The 18,889-nt window shown below is 32.0% G+C and overlaps 2 protein-coding genes and 2 pseudogenes across 4 annotated transcripts; all 4 read right to left on the bottom strand.

Annotated features, from left to right (window-relative positions):
- Positions 1-743: 743 nt before the first annotated feature.
- Positions 744-4,375, bottom strand: LOC129875197 (uncharacterized). Its single transcript, XM_055950644.1, has 11 exons — positions 4,090-4,375; positions 2,936-3,041; positions 2,780-2,793; positions 2,485-2,703; positions 2,287-2,358; positions 2,102-2,188; positions 1,982-2,020; positions 1,804-1,908; positions 1,533-1,698; positions 1,207-1,316; positions 744-1,002 (listed from the first exon to the last, which is right to left on the bottom strand). Exons 1-11 carry the CDS (start codon positions 4,303-4,305, stop codon positions 916-918), a joined length of 1,221 nt encoding a protein of 406 aa, XP_055806619.1. The 5' UTR covers positions 4,306-4,375; the 3' UTR covers positions 744-915.
- A 4,019-nt stretch (positions 4,376-8,394) lies between these two features.
- On the bottom strand, positions 8,395-12,677 carry LOC129874025 (NAC domain-containing protein 86-like). 3 transcript variants are annotated; one of them, XM_055949238.1, is made up of 6 exons: positions 12,360-12,677; positions 10,906-11,183; positions 10,453-10,776; positions 9,925-10,311; positions 9,707-9,782; positions 8,395-9,154 (listed from the first exon to the last, which is right to left on the bottom strand). In XM_055949238.1, the coding sequence occupies exons 1-6, from the start codon at positions 12,514-12,516 to the stop codon at positions 8,505-8,507; spliced, it is 1,872 nt and encodes a 623-aa protein (XP_055805213.1). In that variant the 5' UTR covers positions 12,517-12,677; the 3' UTR covers positions 8,395-8,504. The 3 variants fall into 3 exon arrangements, with proteins under 3 accessions (XP_055805213.1, XP_055805215.1, XP_055805214.1); XM_055949240.1 differs by lacking the exon at positions 12,360-12,677 and adding an exon at positions 11,961-12,027; XM_055949239.1 differs by lacking the exon at positions 12,360-12,677 and adding an exon at positions 11,788-11,887.
- Positions 12,678-16,675: 3,998 nt separating this feature from the next.
- On the bottom strand, positions 16,676-18,062 carry LOC129872361 (PH, RCC1 and FYVE domains-containing protein 1-like; annotated as a pseudogene).
- An 18-nt stretch (positions 18,063-18,080) lies between these two features.
- Positions 18,081-18,810, bottom strand: LOC129872695 (PH, RCC1 and FYVE domains-containing protein 1-like; annotated as a pseudogene).
- Positions 18,811-18,889: the final 79 nt, after the last annotated feature.

Genomic DNA, 18,889 nt, shown 5'->3' with positions numbered 1-18,889 from the left:
TATATTTCTAATAGTTTTATCATTCAAATTGTTGATGTGTGACATTATGTAACGACGGATAACGATATAATTTATTCAAATATTATATTCATAGAAATAATAAAAAACGATATAATACAAGACAATATAATACGATACGGTATATTGTGAAACAATAGGTAACGAAGTGTTAGTGTCTGCTCAACCCATTTCTTTACATATTACTCATATTCATTCTTTGTTAACAATGTTTTCAAAATTACCATCCATCAAACCTAATGGATCCCTCAGTATCAATAAAATTATCTGATTTTACTTCATTAACCCTTAAACTCGTAACCTCATAAATTCAACTCTCAATTTAATAATCTGATTTCGCTTCATTAACCCATAAACTCAACTTTCAATTTAATTATCCGATTTCACCTTACTAAACCTTTGATTTCTTCTCGACTATCTGGATTAGTTCACTTTAAAAAATGATTTCTATCTCCTCAAAGTAGGTGTTAGCTATGCATAATGTTAAGTGGGATCATTCTCGGATAATAAAGCTTGAAGCAAGGGTAGGAACTTTAGACGGATTCTTTGCTGATAAGAGCTCAGTTAAAGTAATAAACTGAAGCTGATAGCTACATGATTTGCTAAATTATATTAGTCTTTGTGTGTTTGTCTTTCTTATTTTTTTGTGATGCTCCTTTGCGGTATGACATGAGCTAGTACCTGTTGGTTTAACAATGTATTAATACTGCAGAAAATTTGCTTGGGACTATGCAAGACTCTTCAGAGTAGGTAGTACCCCCATTGACTTCGACTTTACTAATGAATAAATTGGGATTGTTCCAATCTAATCTTATAACTAACATTTGCAGCTACAGAGCAGACAAATTGATGGCAGGCCAAAATGCGAAAAGAAAAATCATGAGAAAGAATATATAGCTACTGGCAAGCTACAACTGTAGGTTCCATTGGGATGGAGCTATCTCTTTCACACATTTCAGGACCAATGCTTATGATGCCTTCTCCCTGCAATAGTTAACATGTCAAATTGTTAAGAGTGGCTTTTTACTCCTTTGACGTGTTGTAACACATAACATATCTTCTTTTTTAGATTATTAATTCCATTTTTTGTGGACCATCACATGTAGTTTTATGTGAAAATTCTGCTATACTATCACTTTATAGAAGTTAATTGAATCTGTAACTGTATGTAACACAAAAGTGTTGTACCTTTGCGATATTTCTGAAATATGTAGTGTTATAATTTCCTGTAGGATATAAAGCTTCAATAATATCTGCTAGGACCAGTTGGGGTTGAGAGACAGCTCCATCATACCAGTCTTCAACAAGCAAAAGGTAAACACGATCAGTCACAGAAATAATCGAAAACAAGGTTCTCTACTACTACTAGTTATATGAAACTATATGAAACTATAATGTGTTTCTTCCTTGTCTGACGAAACCAAACCAATTATTATCTTTAATAGTTGATGAAAAAACAAATCAAAAAGGATCAATGAAGGTAAAAATATGCAGAAACAAGAAGAGAATCCTACCGAGGACTGTAGAGTTTTGCACTCTTTTATCGTATCTCCATATGCTTTGATTTGTGAGAAAAGCAAAGCAAGTTTGATCATCCAAATTGATGTTTCCGAGAAATGTAGAGCCATTATAAACCTCTGGATCTGAGCTATATGTTTCATCAATCACTACATCCACAGTCTACAAAACAAATACTAGCTAAATCAGCAAAAGTGGATGACAATTTGAATGATTAGGAGCAATAAGCTAAATTGAAAAAAGGGAGTAATGAGAAAATTAACTTACACACAAAATGGCATGGAACTCTTCTAAATCATCAGGAATAGACATATTGTATGTGACTTTGTTGATGGAATCATCAACATTGACTCCACCAGCATCCTCTACAAACTGCATTATCAAATTAATATAGCTAAACTCGAGAAAAGGACCAAAAAAACTGTTGAAACTTGAAAGATCTAACCTTTAATTTGTATGGCTCTCTTGTAAATGACCACACTTCCTATAAATAGGTGTATGTTAAAGAGCAATTGTAAAACAATTAATAAAGAAAAAGGTTATGTTCAAGAGTCGGTGTACACACATCTTTATACTCCATCCAAGAGACAGTTGGTTTAAATGAATTCCTACTAGTTGCAGATTTGCTCAAGCACAAATAGTTCTCCTTAATCTGTCCACAAAAGAAAAAAAATAAACTTAACAAACAAGATATTCTTCTAAGTATTGTCATCATAATGGAAACTGAGGATGTCTCAGTTCTTCACTTACTGCATCATAGACTTGGTTTGCCCTGTTTTCCATATTCGCAAAAACTCCCAAGTATTTTATCCACTCTGCACGCTGTTAAAGTGATACAAATTACGTGTAGAAATCCAACCAGAGATCGAAGCAAAGCTCCACAAAATAGAAAAAACTCAAGTGCATTGTCAGAGTGTAGGTATGTTAAATCTTCAGTTCCTTATGTACCTGGAGAGGTGCCTCTTCACCAATAGGGACAAATGTGGCAAAGTTGCAGGGTTGAGCTTCATCGGTGTTGGCGATGAAATGAGCTGCATATTGTGCAAGTTGTTGAGGGTCATTCTTGTTAATGCTCTCTACTTGACCGTCCTGGTATAGCTTTAGTACGCATTGGGAGGCCACATATGTTGATGTTATGCCTTTCAAGTTTCCCAGTAGGCCTAGTAGCTGAAATATTCCATGCAAAAAAATTCAATCTAGTAATACAGCTATCAGAATAGTTACTAAAACTGTGCATTCTTACCTCGAAAAAGGAAACTGTGAATTGAAGGTAAAAAGAAAAGAAAAAAGAGAAACAGTCAGTGCACGAGTTATTAACATGTACCAAAAAGACATATAACGCTTATAATATGATGTTATAAAGAGGAAAAAACCAAGGAGGATGGTTATAATGGTGTACCTGGAAAAAAGTAGTCAGTCTCGATCGAGTAGTTTGCTAGTGGGATAACAAAAGACTTTATTCTTGAGGTGCAATATTTTGTTCTACTGGCCATTCTTGTGTTGTTCTGCACAAAATTTACATTCTAGTAAATCAGGAGAGATCTGGAATCATGTTGTTATGATCCTATTGCAAGGTATGGGACTTGAGTCTCACATCGGTTAAACGGAGAGCTGATGCGGGGCTTATATAACCTTGTACTCTCCCATCTTAATAGCTAACTTTAGAGATGTGGTTCTCCTTGGGCTGTATATGAACAGCTCTAGAGATGTGTTCAGCAATTACTATATATGCATATTCAAGCAATGAACCCCTTTCTGTCCCTGAATGTGGATAAATTATATATATCTAGTTGAAAGAATTTTGAAGTGAAAATTTCTTGCAATTCTGTAACATTATTATCACAAAAGAGTAGTGGCTCATTTGGAATCTTTAGTCTCTTGTTCTGTTTTATGGTATGCTCTTATACATTCCTGTAAAATCCTCTGGCTTCTCCTAAAAAGGAAGGAAAAAAAAACTAGCTAAATCATGACGCCATTCTAATTATTGAAAATGGTCTCAGCAATACACTTAGAGAAGCAACGGCATTGGCATTTTATCAACTAACATCTTCGTTTATATTGATCAACGGAATAATGTAGTAGTAGGTAGTGACAGTTCTTCTTTTTTTCCTGCAGATTAATAAAGTCAAGAAAACGACACCAACGGAAAGCTCAAAACAAAACAACTTGTGCCATGGAATTCAGCAACCAAGGAGGAGTTTGTGATTTTTTGGATTGCCAATTACTGAGGATCATCCAATGAAAAAACGTAGTATGTCTTTTTTCTTTTTCAAATATTCTTGACCCTACTACTTCCAAGATCCAAGTTCTGTGGTCCAGCAACCCTTATCATCTTCTTTTCAAGTAGTTCTAGCCTTGAAATAACTACAGTTCTACCAAAATTTAAATAAACTACTATTATAACTTAAATATACGCGGACATTGTCGGTGTATATAACTTAAATCCTTCTTCTTGCCATTACTTCATCAGAACTAGAGCCATGGACTGTACAACAACATTTACATAATCTCTTTCATGGCTTAAAAAAGCTAGATAGAAATAAATGTACATACCTGGATAAGAAGATAACTCTTGCCATCAAGGGTGTTCTTAATAACCTTGAAGGTTTGTCCATAATATATCCTAAAATATGCAGCATCTCCCACTTTTGATATGTTCCCAACTTTGACTGTTGGAGTTGCTGCATTTGCAGACTCCAAACTCTGGATGCACCACAACAAAACAAACAGCACACACAAACTAGTAGAAAAATGTGAGAGTAAATACATACTTATGGAACATACAATGACAAAATTAGGCCAGGGGATTGAGTGTAGGAGTGAAAGAAATCCTAACAATGGTAATGTTGTTGTCAAACCAGAAGTCACAAGTTCAAGCTTTGAAACAGCCTTTGACAGAAATACAGGGTAAGGTTGTGCATACAATAGACCCTTGTGGTCTTGTGCAATAGACCCTTGTAGTATCGCCTTTCTTTGGATCCTGCGCACAGCGAAAGCTTTAGTGCACCGGGATATTCTTTTTATATACTTTCTAAAAAAACAATCAGATTATCAGTACAATTTAATTGATTATAACATTTTATTTAAAAAAAAATAATATTAAAGTAGGTAGTGGAAGATGGGGACACACTTCACAGAAACAGTTGAATTTGGGGTATGAATTATTTGAGTTGAGTAGTGTTGGCATGTGAAAAAAGGACCGACCTTTTTGGTATATAAGTTCTTTTACTGGTTATTTCCAATTTCTGTGACCCGTGAGTACTGAAAATATTAGACTTGTTTTTGTCATCTTGTTTTCATCTGTTTTCAATTTGTTCTAAAGTGCTCAAAATGTTTCTACTGTTTTAGCATCCACCATGTGCTGTCCATTACCATCTTGCCACCTCCTTAATTCCTCTTTCAATAATCTTTTAAATATTTAGTGGTCATTTGATTTGCGGATTAAATTATTCTCTGAATTTGTGGATTAATTTATCCCACCTGATAGATGGGATAAAATCCCATAAACCAAACGACCTCTCACTTTCCTACCATTTCTGACTTTATCACTCAATCTTAGTGTACCCATCATTGTGTGTTACATATATTTGCATTCTCCATATATATATACATGATCAGAAATTTTGAGAAGGATTATTTTCTGAGATAGGAGTTATGATAGTATAAACAAAACATGTTAGTTTATATTTGTTTCATCTTATCTAAGGAATCAAAATTATATACTAATTAATTAACTTTTGGAGTGTGTGAGACAAATTCAAAATTTGAAGTTATAGGTTCTAAAGTTTTCATCACGTATTTAAGTTTAGATCAAACCGTACTTATCACACACCCCTCTCCACTATTGGGATCTAACACAAAAAATTCTTTGAGCTAGTCATATAAAAGGAAATCAAAACAGTATATGATATAATTTGAAATCCATACAATTGGGGAAAAGTAAGTACAAATAGAGATATATATTCTGCATTTAAAGATGTTAGAAACCCAAACTAGAGCCACAACAAAAAACTTGGTGCTTCTTGTAATCATATAGACTTTATTGGGAGAATAAACAAGTATTAATGGAAGTAAATAGAGCATGAAAAAGGAATATAAAGAAGAAAAACTTGATGAGACAGACAAAAGCGTAAAGAATTGAATGACCAAGTACAATATTGGATAGACACTTTTAGGTAAAGAAGAAATAAATGAGGACAAAAAGAAACCAAACAAAAGCAAAAACACATGAGCATGTTGGTTGGAGTTTGATTCTATGGCTACCTTTAAGTCTTATCTTTGCTATATTTTCACAGGCTCAACAGTCCTAAGAGTTAACATTCAATTCTCCACTTGCAAAATTCTAAGGTATTCAATGAATAGCACCACATCTCTTCCTTTTTCGAAATTTAATGATCCGACTAATTCAAATTTGTATCTTCACTAAAGGAAAAAGACTTGGCTCCCTAATTATCAAAATGTTCTGCATACTAAAATTTGAACTCGAGATGTCTGATTCAAGATTGAAGATTCCAACTCATGATCACTCATCTTCAACAAGAAGTAGTAAAAATAAAAGAAAAATTACGTAACTATACATCCCTTTTTATCATATTTTCTTATTTTTCCTACCGTTTCAAAAAATATCAAATATCCCTTCTTTTGCTCCCATCACCCCCTTTTTTGGATACATCAATTCAAAATACCATACCATGATTTTCTTCCTTTTTTCACTCCACAAATCTCTCCACAGTTACATTCATTAATCTATTTTTGAATTTCAAATATTTTTTCTTTTCAATTAATGATTTCAAGTTATTCAAGAGGTAGATTTCTTTCCATTACTTCAAAAAAAAGTTTTTTTTTATCTTAAAAAATTGCTAATACATATGGATGAAGGTCGATTTTTGTTGTTCATCTTTTTGTAATACATATAGGTTCACATTTTTAATATAGCTAATTGTTTTTGTTTCTTAAATTAATGTATAATGCCTTCGTTTTAACATTATGATACATTATATTTGAGTTGTATTTTCGAGATAGATAGATATATCATGATACATTACTATTTATGTACCTTATTTGAATTGTTAAGTACAATATTTCTACTAGATACATTAAATAGATAATTGTTGCCCATAAGATGTTATATTTGAGATAGATACATTACTGGTAGTCGTTATGTATCAGATACATTTATTATAAATTCAAAATTATTTATCATGTCTAGAACTCATATGTATTAGAAAAAGATTAACAACAAAAAATCAAAAAAAATCAACTAGTCATTCTATCAATGTTGTGTCATATAGATAACAATGAATATGATACAAACTGATATTATTATAAAAATATTAGTGTTTATAGATCAATAATTATATTTGATAATGTCTACAGATACATACCATTTTAGTTGAACAAATTAAGGTATATGTATCTGGTAGTAAAAAATAACGAAATTTTTAATAGTTATGCATCAAATAAATAATTATGAACATGATACATACTAATTTGTGTTTTAATAAATTAAGGTTATGTATCAAAACTAATATTTGAACACAATATATTGTGCATGATAAAAATGTAATGTATCATAATATTGAAACGAAGGCGTGATACATTAATTTAAGAAAGTAAATTAACTAGATACATTAAAAATCTGAACCTATATGTATCATAAGAAGATGAACAGCAAAAATCGAAAAAAAAATCAACAATCTGATTTGTTGAAAGCAAAAAATGTGATGATGAAATTCTTCTACACATTCTTCTTTGCTCTGTACCAACTCCCGTAACTTTTTTTCACTTTCAACAATGGCGCCATCCATGGATCTTGACTCAAAGCCCTTACCGGAGCCACCACCAACTCCCGTATTTTGACCAACAACAATTTCATCACTTTTATATCATTCATACCTCACGTCACTTTTTCAAATTTCGGAATGTCTCAACAAGATCGACAGGTTCATGTTGTATCAATACAATTTGTCGATAATTTTGATTCAAAAATTGAGAGTTTTTTTGGAAGAATGGGAAGAAGAATTTTGAATTGTACTAGCATGTTTCAATTTGCCAGGAATTGAATCTCATTGCCAATCAAGTTTTTCCATAATTTATGCTTTCTTTATTTACTTTTTTCCTTTTTAAACGTAACAAAATATTCAATTAACAAATTTTTCGTTAATTTTTTTTTACCACAACAGCATTAAAGGCATCACTATGTATCAGGAAAGATGACTTATGTATCCGAGTTTCTCAAAAAATAAGGGATTTTTGTAATTTGAAAAAGAATACGGATATGATGTAATTTACTCTTTTAACACTGTGGGATTTAGGTAAGTTATACAAAATAAAATTGTCATTATAATTGTTGTCCTAATGTACTACTGTTATTTTATTTTGCTCCAGATGTTCTTATAACACCGGCAATATACCTAACAGTACTGCATAGTTTGGTGATTCATTAGTCAAATTTAGTTTCAATAATGGTTAAATATTGTGTAAAGACATTTTACATTATTATTGTAATATAATTTATATTATACCGGATTGTCTGTTTTAATTTTTAGGTTAATAATTATATTCCAATTGTTATGAGCAAGTTATTTATACTTACCTTTTTATGTGAGATAATAATACAAAACATGTTTTGTACTGTCCAAGTTAAACTCGTCAAATACTAGTGAAACCAATTGAAGGAAATACATATAATTTTAAATGTTCAAAACCTTTTACATTTATTCGTTCACGATAAAATGGAACAAGTAGATGAACACTTTGTCAGCTCAAAACTAAGATAAACACAAAATCAGGGCTGAATTCCAAAACAAAAACTCACTATTAAAGTATAATTTGATATAGAAATTTTTTAAAAAAGTACATTTAGATATTTGGTATCTAATTCAAGGGGGCTCTTAAATTAGGCCTTCCCTAACAACAATTATGGTTAGCAATAGAACAAAATGTTTAATTGTGAAAGAAAAAAAAAGTCAAAATGAAGGTACAATAATATGATGCAACCAAATGCTAGAAAGGGCTACTACAAGTGTGAGATAATTAGGCCATTTCTTTTCCACGTTGCAAAAATATATGATCCCTTCTTCTTCTTTGTCACCAATTGGGAATTTATTTTGCTTATAAAAATCCCATTTAAAATCTTGAACTTTCTTGATCTTCTTCTCCACCCTCTCTATTAAGCAATATTCTTCATAGACACCCTTCGTGTCTTCCAATTTGAAACCTTTTCCCTCCAACTCCAAGCATTCAACAAAATAGATCCAAAAAATCTGTAAAATTGCAACCATACCCACCAAAGTTCTCATAGTTGTTGTCCATGGTGTTGTGACAAAATTATGAAGAGAAGTTTTGGGAAAATCATGCAGTGGAACTAGGTTTTTATGAATTTTAAGTGTCCTAGAAGGTGTCACTTGATGATAGAATGTCTTGGATGCTTGCCTTGTAGCTATAAAAAACCCATGATTCACTTCAATTTTTTCATACACTTCAAAGCTTGGAGAATTTGAAAAACCATCAATGTCTCCATCATTATCCCACAACTTGTCAAATCCTATTGAGAAGTTGTTTGCTTCTGTTTCATTGAATCCATTATTGAAGCTGTTGCTATGACCACTTTTTTCACCTGTAATCTAAGATATATCAACAAAGAAACTTAACAGTAGAAAAAAAAAGAGAGGAAGGTATATTATGCATCATTTTATTGTATGTGACAGTATTTGAGTGACCATAAAAAAATATTTAACATAAAGAAAAATTGTTGATGGTTTTAAACATACTATGATAAATATTCAAGGCACCACGGTTCGATCAAATTCAATACTTTTTGGCAAATAAGCATTAGGGATGTATGTGAATAAGTACTTAAATTTTAGCAAATGTTGATTTTTGAACCTATAATAAAAGGTGCATTGGATTAAGTACTTAAACCTTGAGGTCAAAATCATCAAATTTAAATCTTAGCTCTACCTTTTTATGGGCTTTAAGAACATAAAATGAGAAGTTCAAGATTTAAAAAATTCAAATATAAAAATTTATAAGGTGCAAATTAAAATTTCTTATTTTAAAACAAACTAAAAATGATTTTTTAAAATATAAAATGGAACAGATCGAGGGAGCAATAAAATTGAAAAGGAAGATATATAAATTGAGGGGATTATCGGAGTCTATATAATACCTTGAAGCTCATGCTCTTCTCTGTGGACAGCTGAAACATTTTCTAGTGGAACAGTTTTATAATCCTCAAGAAATGTCTGTCAAATTAAAGTAGAAAGGAAAAGTAAATGCATAAGTACATTATATTGGATTCTTTAATTATATATGAGTGCTAGAATATATAAAGGTCTAAAAATTGGAAAATAATTAGTATATTACTAATTAGATTTATAAATTTACCTTCTCAAGATCCCTGTTTGACATTCCTATCCATCTCAAATTTTCCACTATTCTATCAGATTTAAAGTCCTCGTGATCAAAATTATCTCCAATATCAATGGACCTTATTACATTCTCATCTTGTTCCATGAAATTGAGTGAACCCAAGTCATGATTGCTTTGGTTATTATTAAGAGGAATTAGGAAAGAGAAATCATCATCAATAGGATCACATGATGAATTATTTCCACCCCATGAGTCTTGATTGATTAGATTTTGATGGATAAAACTTGATTGAGGCATCTTGGCATGATCAACATAGCTCCCAACTTGAGGGAAGTCTTGAATCTCCAATGAAGGTAATGTGAACCTATGCTGCAACCTTGCACACTCTAATGCTATATCAACCTGAAACAAGTATATATAAATGAATTTTAAACGTCTGTCTTTCTTTCTTAAGTTCTATGTCAAGTCAAATTACATCACATAAATTGAGACTGAAAGAGTACGTACGTAGTACATACAATAGAATATGCATGTTGATATTACCTTAGATGGGGGAAATGACATAGTTGCATGATTTGGTGTAATGGGCTGCAGACTGTTGTTGTTGTTGAAAGTAAAATTAGGTTCATCCGACAAATATTGCATCCATTTATGATCATCATCACTTGTAGCAGAAGCATTGATATTCCTAGGAGATCTATGGAGTGTCATGGATGATGAACACGTGGCTGATGATGATGACATAATTCCATACTGATCTGCATGATGATCAATGCTAGAGGATCTATCACTTACTGCTGCATACTGCTCCCCTATTTTCGGACCGTTCAAATTCTTCTTGATTACACGGCAAAGTGCATATGCATCCTGAGAATTTCAATAAATAAAAAAGATTGAAGCGATAATTTTAAAAAGGTGTAACGGGTTCAGCTAAAGATTGAATCAATCAAGTTTAAATTGCGAATTTTACGTTAGTTAAGAATTATATTTGTGTACCTGCAAACCATTAGCAACTTCACATTCACGTTCATCTAATCGATATTCATGCATAACCCAATCAGTTCTAGCTCCATGAGGTGCTCTCCCTCTGTAATATACCAATGTTTTTTTCATCCCCACTGCCCTTGTCTGTGAATTTACTTTCCTGTCCTTTCCCGTCGCCTTCCAGTATCCAGCTTTCGTTGCCCGATTTGTCCTCGATCCATTTGGATATTTACGGTCACGAGGACTGAAGAAATACCATTCTAGATCTTTGCTAGGCAATAAAGACTTCCCTGTAAGGAGCGTGGTGAGTCAGAATCTACCATATATACATAAAATAAAATAAAAGTTGATCTTATATATAATTTTCGGAATTCAAATGAACTCCTTGCATTCCTTATGCAGCCCATGAAAGTGAGATCTTCATGGAATTGAAGAATGATTTGAGTATGTGAAAAAATTGACACAAAATGAAAACTGAAAAGGACGTGAAAGAGATTCTTGAAACACGGTAATCATCAAAGGGACTCAACCTTGGTCTAAAAGAAAGTGGATTAAAATAATTTTTTTGATAAAGGAAAAATGAAAAAAGAAAAGAAAGATTTGCAACTCATGAAATAAAACAATAATGCAATCATGTCATTTTCTTTTTCAACACATACTTTTGACTTCAATAAATCATCATCGAAATACCAAAGTACAGTCTTTAACATTCAATAGAAGATCAAAAGATGTAGGGACCAACTTTCTTTAACATTTAGTAGTATATATTTTTATACTAAAGCATATGATTTTTAATTTGACTGTTGAAGTGTGATGCAAAGTGTCTATAATCACAACATATTAATCATTAGCACGCGTAGATGGAAACACTAAATGGATTTAAACTAATTAAACCTGATTTAATTATCTTGCAGTTGCGGGTGTTTTAATTTTCACTTTCACGTACTCAGATTTGAAAGAAGAAGAAAAATTATCACTTGCAATCCAACTTATTTTCTTCTCTTTTTGATGCATAATTAATAAACACATGGTCAAGGAAATAGTGGCTGGTAATATCTTTGTTATACCTTTCTTGACAATCACTTTGTGATAAATCTTTTTGGCTAATTAAATATCTTTTCGTTTCTTTAAACCTTCAAAATGAATGGTAAGTAGTTTGATTAATTTATCTATCAAGGTTGAACAGCTAGTCGTTTCCTCGTTATTGTATTTCTTTTTAAACCGGCTCGAACATCATAATTATCAATTTTTGACAAATAGAAACGTAATATTACACAAAAAAGAAGAAGCTAGAACGTGCATGTTGCACATGGTAATTTCTTTTCCTTTCATATGGTTGTTGATTTGCACATAAATTATGTGAACAAGGTGTATATAGTGTACTCAAGATTTATTTATTTTCTTGGTTCCCCTAGAGAGAAGAAAAAGAAAAAGAGGAAATAATTAAAAGAATTACATATAGGTACCTGGTAAATCCCATGGCTCACATTTGTAAAGATCAACTTCAGGAATGATCTCAAGTTCAATTTTCTTGGCATTGATTTTTCTTTTCAAATAATAAGCCACAAGTTCTTCATCAGTGGGATGAAACCTAAAACCAGGTGGCAATGAAACAGGTGCCATATATATATATACACTTCTTATTTGGAACTTCTCTTCTTCAACTTTTCTTTTTTTTCCTAATTTAGCAATATAGAGCAAAGATATTGAATAGGAAGATCCAAATTAAGAAGAGGGTTGTAATTGGGAACTCAACAGTTAGAGAAGGAGGATGAGGAAGTTGAATGAATTGGATGGGAGGGTTTTTATGATAAGAAGACAAAAAGAGTAGTAAGTCCAAAAAGCAAATAGGGTGGCTGTCACCCCCACCTTTAGCTACTTTTGCCTTTAAATTTGTTTTTTCACATCAAATGATAGCTTTACTTATCTTTCCTCTCAAGCTCAAACAATAAAATCCTCTTTATTTAAGTGGTTTCTTATTTCTTAGGTGTCTCATATATTTTTGACGATTCGATTAATATGGAAAATATCACTACATGAGGATCACTATTAAAGGGGATGCTGTGCCGAATTTAAATCGAAATATTTAATTAAGAGTTAAAAAAGTATTTATCACTCTAATACAATCATCGATAAAGTACTAATCCTCTTTGCTCGTTCACACACCATCTAAATCTTTCTCATAATTCACATAAAACCGTGACGTGAGATGAATGTATCTATCTATATATATATATCATGATAAATAGAGTTGGTGATTTCAGAATATGTAATTTAATATGCAGGTACATATGCATTAATTAATGACATATATTAGTTTCAACATTTGTAGCAACTGAATTTCATTTTATATTTATTTGCAAATACAGAACTTCATTACTTGAACTATGTATAAAGAGGTGTACGTATTCAAGGTAAAATGTTAGTTTTTGTTCACAAATCTTTAACTTGTAATTACAATTCCTTATAAATAAAGTTTATGTCCAAATATAACTAATTAAAATTTACCTTCAATTTCAGTTTCAACCAAAACATCGGTTGTCCAATGCCTACTAATTCTGGTTGTTCAACTTCATCTATTTATTTCTTTTATATTTTAAATCTGTTCACTAAAAATCACGAGTTTTCTCTGCCAGCAACAGTAACGTATATTTATACATGGTAGTTACAATATTCTATGCTTCAAATTTGTCCATTCGGTGTTTGGCTAGTAGACATATAGCCATATAGACTAATAATAAATTAGCAACGTACGTATAGGGGTAGTAGCTAGGGGGTATTTGTGTAATTGCAACAAAGACAATTCTTCTTTCTTTTGATAGAAGAAGGAAGAAAGAAAAAGGAGAAGCTGTATTGGCGGCTTTCGTAACTGAAAATCTGATAAGAATGTTCCTTTCACATGCGTATTCCCTTCTCCTCGCCGATCTACCGACAATTCATCGCCTAATTAACGATAACTTTCTAATATATTTTTTAATTTATATATTACTAATATACTACAATATATAATTTTAGTCGATCTATTTATTTCAAACTAAGACATTACAATGAATATCATCATCAATTTATTAACCTTGACAATGGAGAAAATACTTTACATTTCTTGTTATAAGAGTCTAATTTTATCTGGAAATCAAATATAACATAAGATATATTAAAATACTAGTTAAGTAGGAAAATTTTGATACCGTAAATAATTGACTATTTAAATTTTTATTTTGTTGGTAAGGTCAAACTCCTCGTTATTTTTTTTAATTTTAATTTGACATGAGAAAATTTCGTATAATCTATTTAGAAAAATCCCTTTGTGCATATATGAAAAAGTCATTATATATTGTGATAGAAATTAAATCGGCGAGTAAAACTAAAGGGTGGGGTGCCTTGATGGGACCTACTTTTGCCACGTGAATGAAAAGATCCAACGTGGCAAGGATCACTTGTTGCAGTCTATTGTCGTTGTCATCAGAATTCCCTCTCTTCCCACTATTGCTTTCCCTTTTCATCAATCTATCTTTTGGTGCTTTCCCCTTTTTGGAGGTTTTATTTGTTTTATTAAAAAAAAAAAATTGGGGCGGAAGAAAGAGGAAATGAGCGAGGAAATTATAAAGTGAGAAATTGAACTTTCAGTGATAAGATAAAAATTTAAATAGTTATTAACTGAGTTATTAAAATTCGTCTAAAAGTTTTATTTTACTTCATTTTTATTAATATTATTCCCTCTATTTCATATTAAGTGAATTTGTGAGGCAATGCACACATATTAAGAAAAATATTTAAAGACATAATTTGAATCATACTATCCATTATTGCCCTGAGTAAAATCATAAATATAACTTTGCAAGTAGTGTGATTTATCTCCTAGAAAATATAAAATTTCAATAAATGAAATGACAAATATAAAAATGTTTTAAACATCTATTTTGAACTTTGAATAATTTAATTATTTTGTACAATAAAAAATTTCTCAAAAATTCAATTAATATGGAATAGAGGGAGTAGTATATATATTTAATGCTACCTTCTCTACGGTTCTTTGCAAGTTTTCCTCTTTGCCTTTCTTTCAACTTACCATATATATTGGATTGGTACAAATGCATGTTCATTTCTCTCCAATCAAACAATACTTTAAAAAACAGTAACTAATATGAAACAATATAAACGATATAGCTAACTAGTAGATTATCAATTCAATGAAAAGGTACGTAATAATTTATCGTAGATTAGTATGAATGCAATATAGCATTGTTTTAAATTCAAAATTCATTTCCCCTCATGCATTCAAACCTCATTCTAATAATATATATGTATATCAAAAAGAAAATATAGTTTTATATATATTCTATTTTATTTTATGTCTCATTGTTCACACTCATTTTTTATACTCTGTCCAAATATTATTTAACTCAACAATCATTAGTATTCGAACTTTGTCATATTGAAAACCCTATAGAAAAAGAGGGACATGAAAGGGTTACTAACTTACGTAATGAGGAAAGTAGTTTGAACATGCATTCAAAATGACGTAATCATAGAAATTAATCTACAATATTAAATTACATAAACAATTGCGACCTTTAATATTATTATTAAATTACAATATTAATTAATTCCACTTAATTAAAGAAGAAAACACTTGCCGAAAGAATGTCCCCTAATGCACAAAATGAACGTCACATGAATCGACAGCCCAAAAGAAGAAAAGAAAAAAAATATTGGGATTATTTTATTACTATTTAATAATCTGAAGACACAAAAGCAATCACTTGTTTCCTTCTAATAATCAAAGTATGTATTTTTCTTATTAAATTAGTCTTCATGGCCACAACAAATCAAAGACGTGTTAATATAAGAATTAAATAGGAAGGATTAATTTAATTTTCTTTTGTATTAAAGTTTATTCTACGTATATAACTTTAATTTATCCAACTCATCATTCTAAGATCTTCCATCATCAGCAACAGAATTTTATTGACTGGGGATTAATAATCATGCTGATAAAGTTGAAGTCCTAACAACATTGGATAAGATTTTTCTAAAAGGAAAAGGAAAACAAAAAAACGTAGAAGTTTGACTAGATTTGCATTGGAACATGAAAAAAGGAAAAGACAATTTTGAGTTAAATCCATTTTAGAGGATTAATTTTCCATAAAAAGTAACTACTTATCACCGTTGAATAAGTTTATTTTTACGTTTTTTCAAATGAAGAACTACATTTTCTGTCGGAGTTGAAAAGTTTCCAAATCTGTTTTTTCTTTTTTACTACAAGAGAACAAGTACCTGGGGATTTTAATTACTTCCTCAGCCTACGCATGTCTGTTATATTAAAAATAAATATTTATTTTATTTATTTAATTTAAAAAATAATTTATTACTATTATTATTTTTTAAAATATTGAATTAATTATATTTTAAAAAAATATATATTAAAATTATCATTCAATTTATTATTTGTTAACAGATGTGACAAAATAATATTGAACAACTAAAAATAAACGGAAAGAAATACAAAGTATCTAGACTTTGCCTTGAATAATTGTGGGATGGAGCAATAACATTAGACCAAGAAACATAGAGCCTTTCTGAGATACCGATTTTTTTTTTTAACTTCTAAATTAGGAGTTATTATTAACCCACCTAATTTGTCGCTTTTTACCCTGTTTCAAATTTCATTTAATGGGGTTTTACCATAAAAACCAATTTTCTGTGCCTTACTTTTTTCCCCTTATTAAATTTTAACTTGTAAATTTGAATATTACTCAACACTAATATCAAAATATGAAAATTAATAAAATATCAACATTTCATTAAACCATGCAAATATTAACATAAAGTATTATCATAGATCATCAAACTGAATCCAAACAAAACCATCCATCCTAGTCAAACAACCACATTATCCTAAAACATCAACTTCAATTACAAGGCATCTCAATGGTTGTCACTGGGATTACTACCACACCAGATGCATCATTGGGCTGCAAAAAGAGAAAGAATAAAAGATGTGAATATATTTGAATGTTGACATATAAAATTGTAAGATTGTAAGGTACTAAGATAAGCTTCATGCTGAATTACTTCACACAAGTACACAAGCAAAGCAACTTTTATAAACAGAGAGAGTCATGCATCAACATTTAATGGTCTCAGCCGGTTGGCCAAGTATAAGCAATTGAATAACGATGTAAGAACATTGGATATTAGGATTACCTGAGTTCTTAGCTTGCAAACTTCATCGAGCGGGATTTTGTCTGATTCTGGCAAGTCTTCCTCCATAGTTAGATGACCAGTAGAAGGGACAACTTTTGGTTCTATGGGAATCTGCTGCAAATAAGTTGGAGAATCTGAAGCCAGCAAATTCCTCACATGAGGATTTTGGTTTCTCATCTATCCATAGTCTCTTCTAAAGATTTCACGACAAGGAACTTGGCCCCATCTTGGAAAACTATCCAGCAAGGACGTAACAGTGTCAGAGAATTGCCTACTTTCCCTTAGACTGTTGACAGCTCTCCTATCAGCATTGACTGTTCTCAGTTGGATACTCTTTTGTTCACATCATTCGTCTTGATGTAGTATTTGCCTCTTCACGCTCTACTTTCTCGCGAATAACTGCCTTTGGGGGTAATCGGTAAGTGTCTTGGACTATGATATTCAAGCTTGGATGGCCTACTTGACTGAGCAATCCTCTGAAGTAGGTAAAAACATGGATCACATACCTGAAAAGCTTTAGTCTTGTCAGGGGACAGAGGCGTTTGGAGTTTTCTTGCTGCAGCAGAAGAAAAGGCCACTGTAACAGTTTTGCTTCTTCCTTGTAATTCCAAAAGACATGCTACATCCTTTGCAAGCTGATTGATCAGTACTAAATGCAGATTTGTGCAAACATATTGCTGCTGTAGTACTTGACCCACAAGCAATATGTTCCACCTGCCTGTCTCAACTAACCCGAATTGTCCATTTGCACCTTTCTCTCATGTGCAAACACTTCCCCTTGATGTTAGCACAGCAACATGATATGATCCCGAGGACAAAAGGGCAGCCCGGTGCACTAAAGCTCCCGCTATGCGCAGAGTTCGGGGAAGGGCCCGACCATAAGGGTCTATTGTACGCAGCCTTACCTTGCATTTCTGCCAGAGGCTGTTTCCAAGGCTTGAACCCGTGACCTCTTGGTCACATGGCAGCAACTTTACCAGTTACTCCAAGGCTCCCCTTCGATATGATCCCGAGGATATCTCTGTAATAAGCTCCTCTTTTAAGTTTTCCTTGCACAAGCACTAATGATTTATCTTTGGCTTCTGGATTGCCAAGCATATTAACTTTTCGTTTGCCAGATAGTGCAATGGTTAGGGTGATTGCACAGGAAACTTGAATGAAATCATGATCAACAAGTTTCGCCACACAGGTCAGTAAAAGCTTTGTCTCCTCACCAGGATGACCAAGCCTTCCTTTATCTCCGTCACCCCATGTAAACAGCTTCCCACCTGGATTGTTGAATTTAAGACGATCAACAATGATTTCCACTACTGCAGCTGTATGCCATGGCCCACATGCAACACATTTGACCCACAAACTTCTAAGCGACTCAACTTCTTTGGGTTGAGCAACACTTTGGAGATTTCCATGACCAAGAACCCCAAAAGTTCCATCTCCATAAGTAAACAATTGTCCAGTTGTCGAAACAATTGCTGTGTGCCATTCCGCACAAGCAACATAAGAGATTTTTACACCATCCAGAGAACCACATACTCTGTTTGGTAGCCAATGGCTTCTCCTCTTTTTCTCACCTACAAACTCAGCACAAAAAGAGTTGTCACCCCATGTATACAGCTCACCAGAAAAGGTCAGGGCACATGTTTGGTATTCCCCACAAGTGACAGATTTTACACAAACTACTTGTTTGGTATTCCCCACAAGTGACAGATTTTACACAAACTACTTGTTTGGTATTCCCCACAAGTGACAGATTTTACACAAACCCCGTTAAGAGAGTCAACCAGTTCGG

The sequence above is a fragment of the Solanum dulcamara genome, chromosome 11 (genome assembly GCF_947179165.1).
Source record: "Solanum dulcamara chromosome 11, daSolDulc1.2, whole genome shotgun sequence".
Classification (NCBI taxonomy): Eukaryota; Viridiplantae; Streptophyta; class Magnoliopsida; order Solanales; family Solanaceae; genus Solanum; species Solanum dulcamara.
This window is presented reverse-complemented; position numbering and strand designations above follow the sequence as displayed.

Bases quoted from the DNA above. Each gene is read 5' to 3' on its own strand.
- LOC129874025 (XM_055949238.1), bottom strand. From the start codon at position 12,516: ATGGCACCTGTTTCATTGCCACCTGGTTTTAGGTTTCATCCCACTGAT. The intron at 10,312-10,452 runs GTAATATCAACA...TACTTGTTTCAG, and splicing joins TGTCATTTCCCCCATCTAAG to GTTGATATAGCATTAGAGTG. The intron at 9,783-9,924 runs GTAAATTTATAA...TTAATTTGACAG, and splicing joins CAAACAGGGATCTTGAGAAG to ACATTTCTTGAGGATTATAA.
- LOC129875197 (XM_055950644.1), bottom strand. From the start codon at position 4,305: ATGTATTTACTCTCACATTTTTCTACTAGTTTGTGTGTGCTGTTTGTT. The intron at 2,189-2,286 runs GTAAGTGAAGAA...TTTTGTGGACAG, and splicing joins CAAACCAAGTCTATGATGCA to ATTAAGGAGAACTATTTGTG. The intron at 2,021-2,101 runs GTGTGTACACCG...ACCTATTTATAG, and splicing joins CTTGGATGGAGTATAAAGAT to GAAGTGTGGTCATTTACAAG.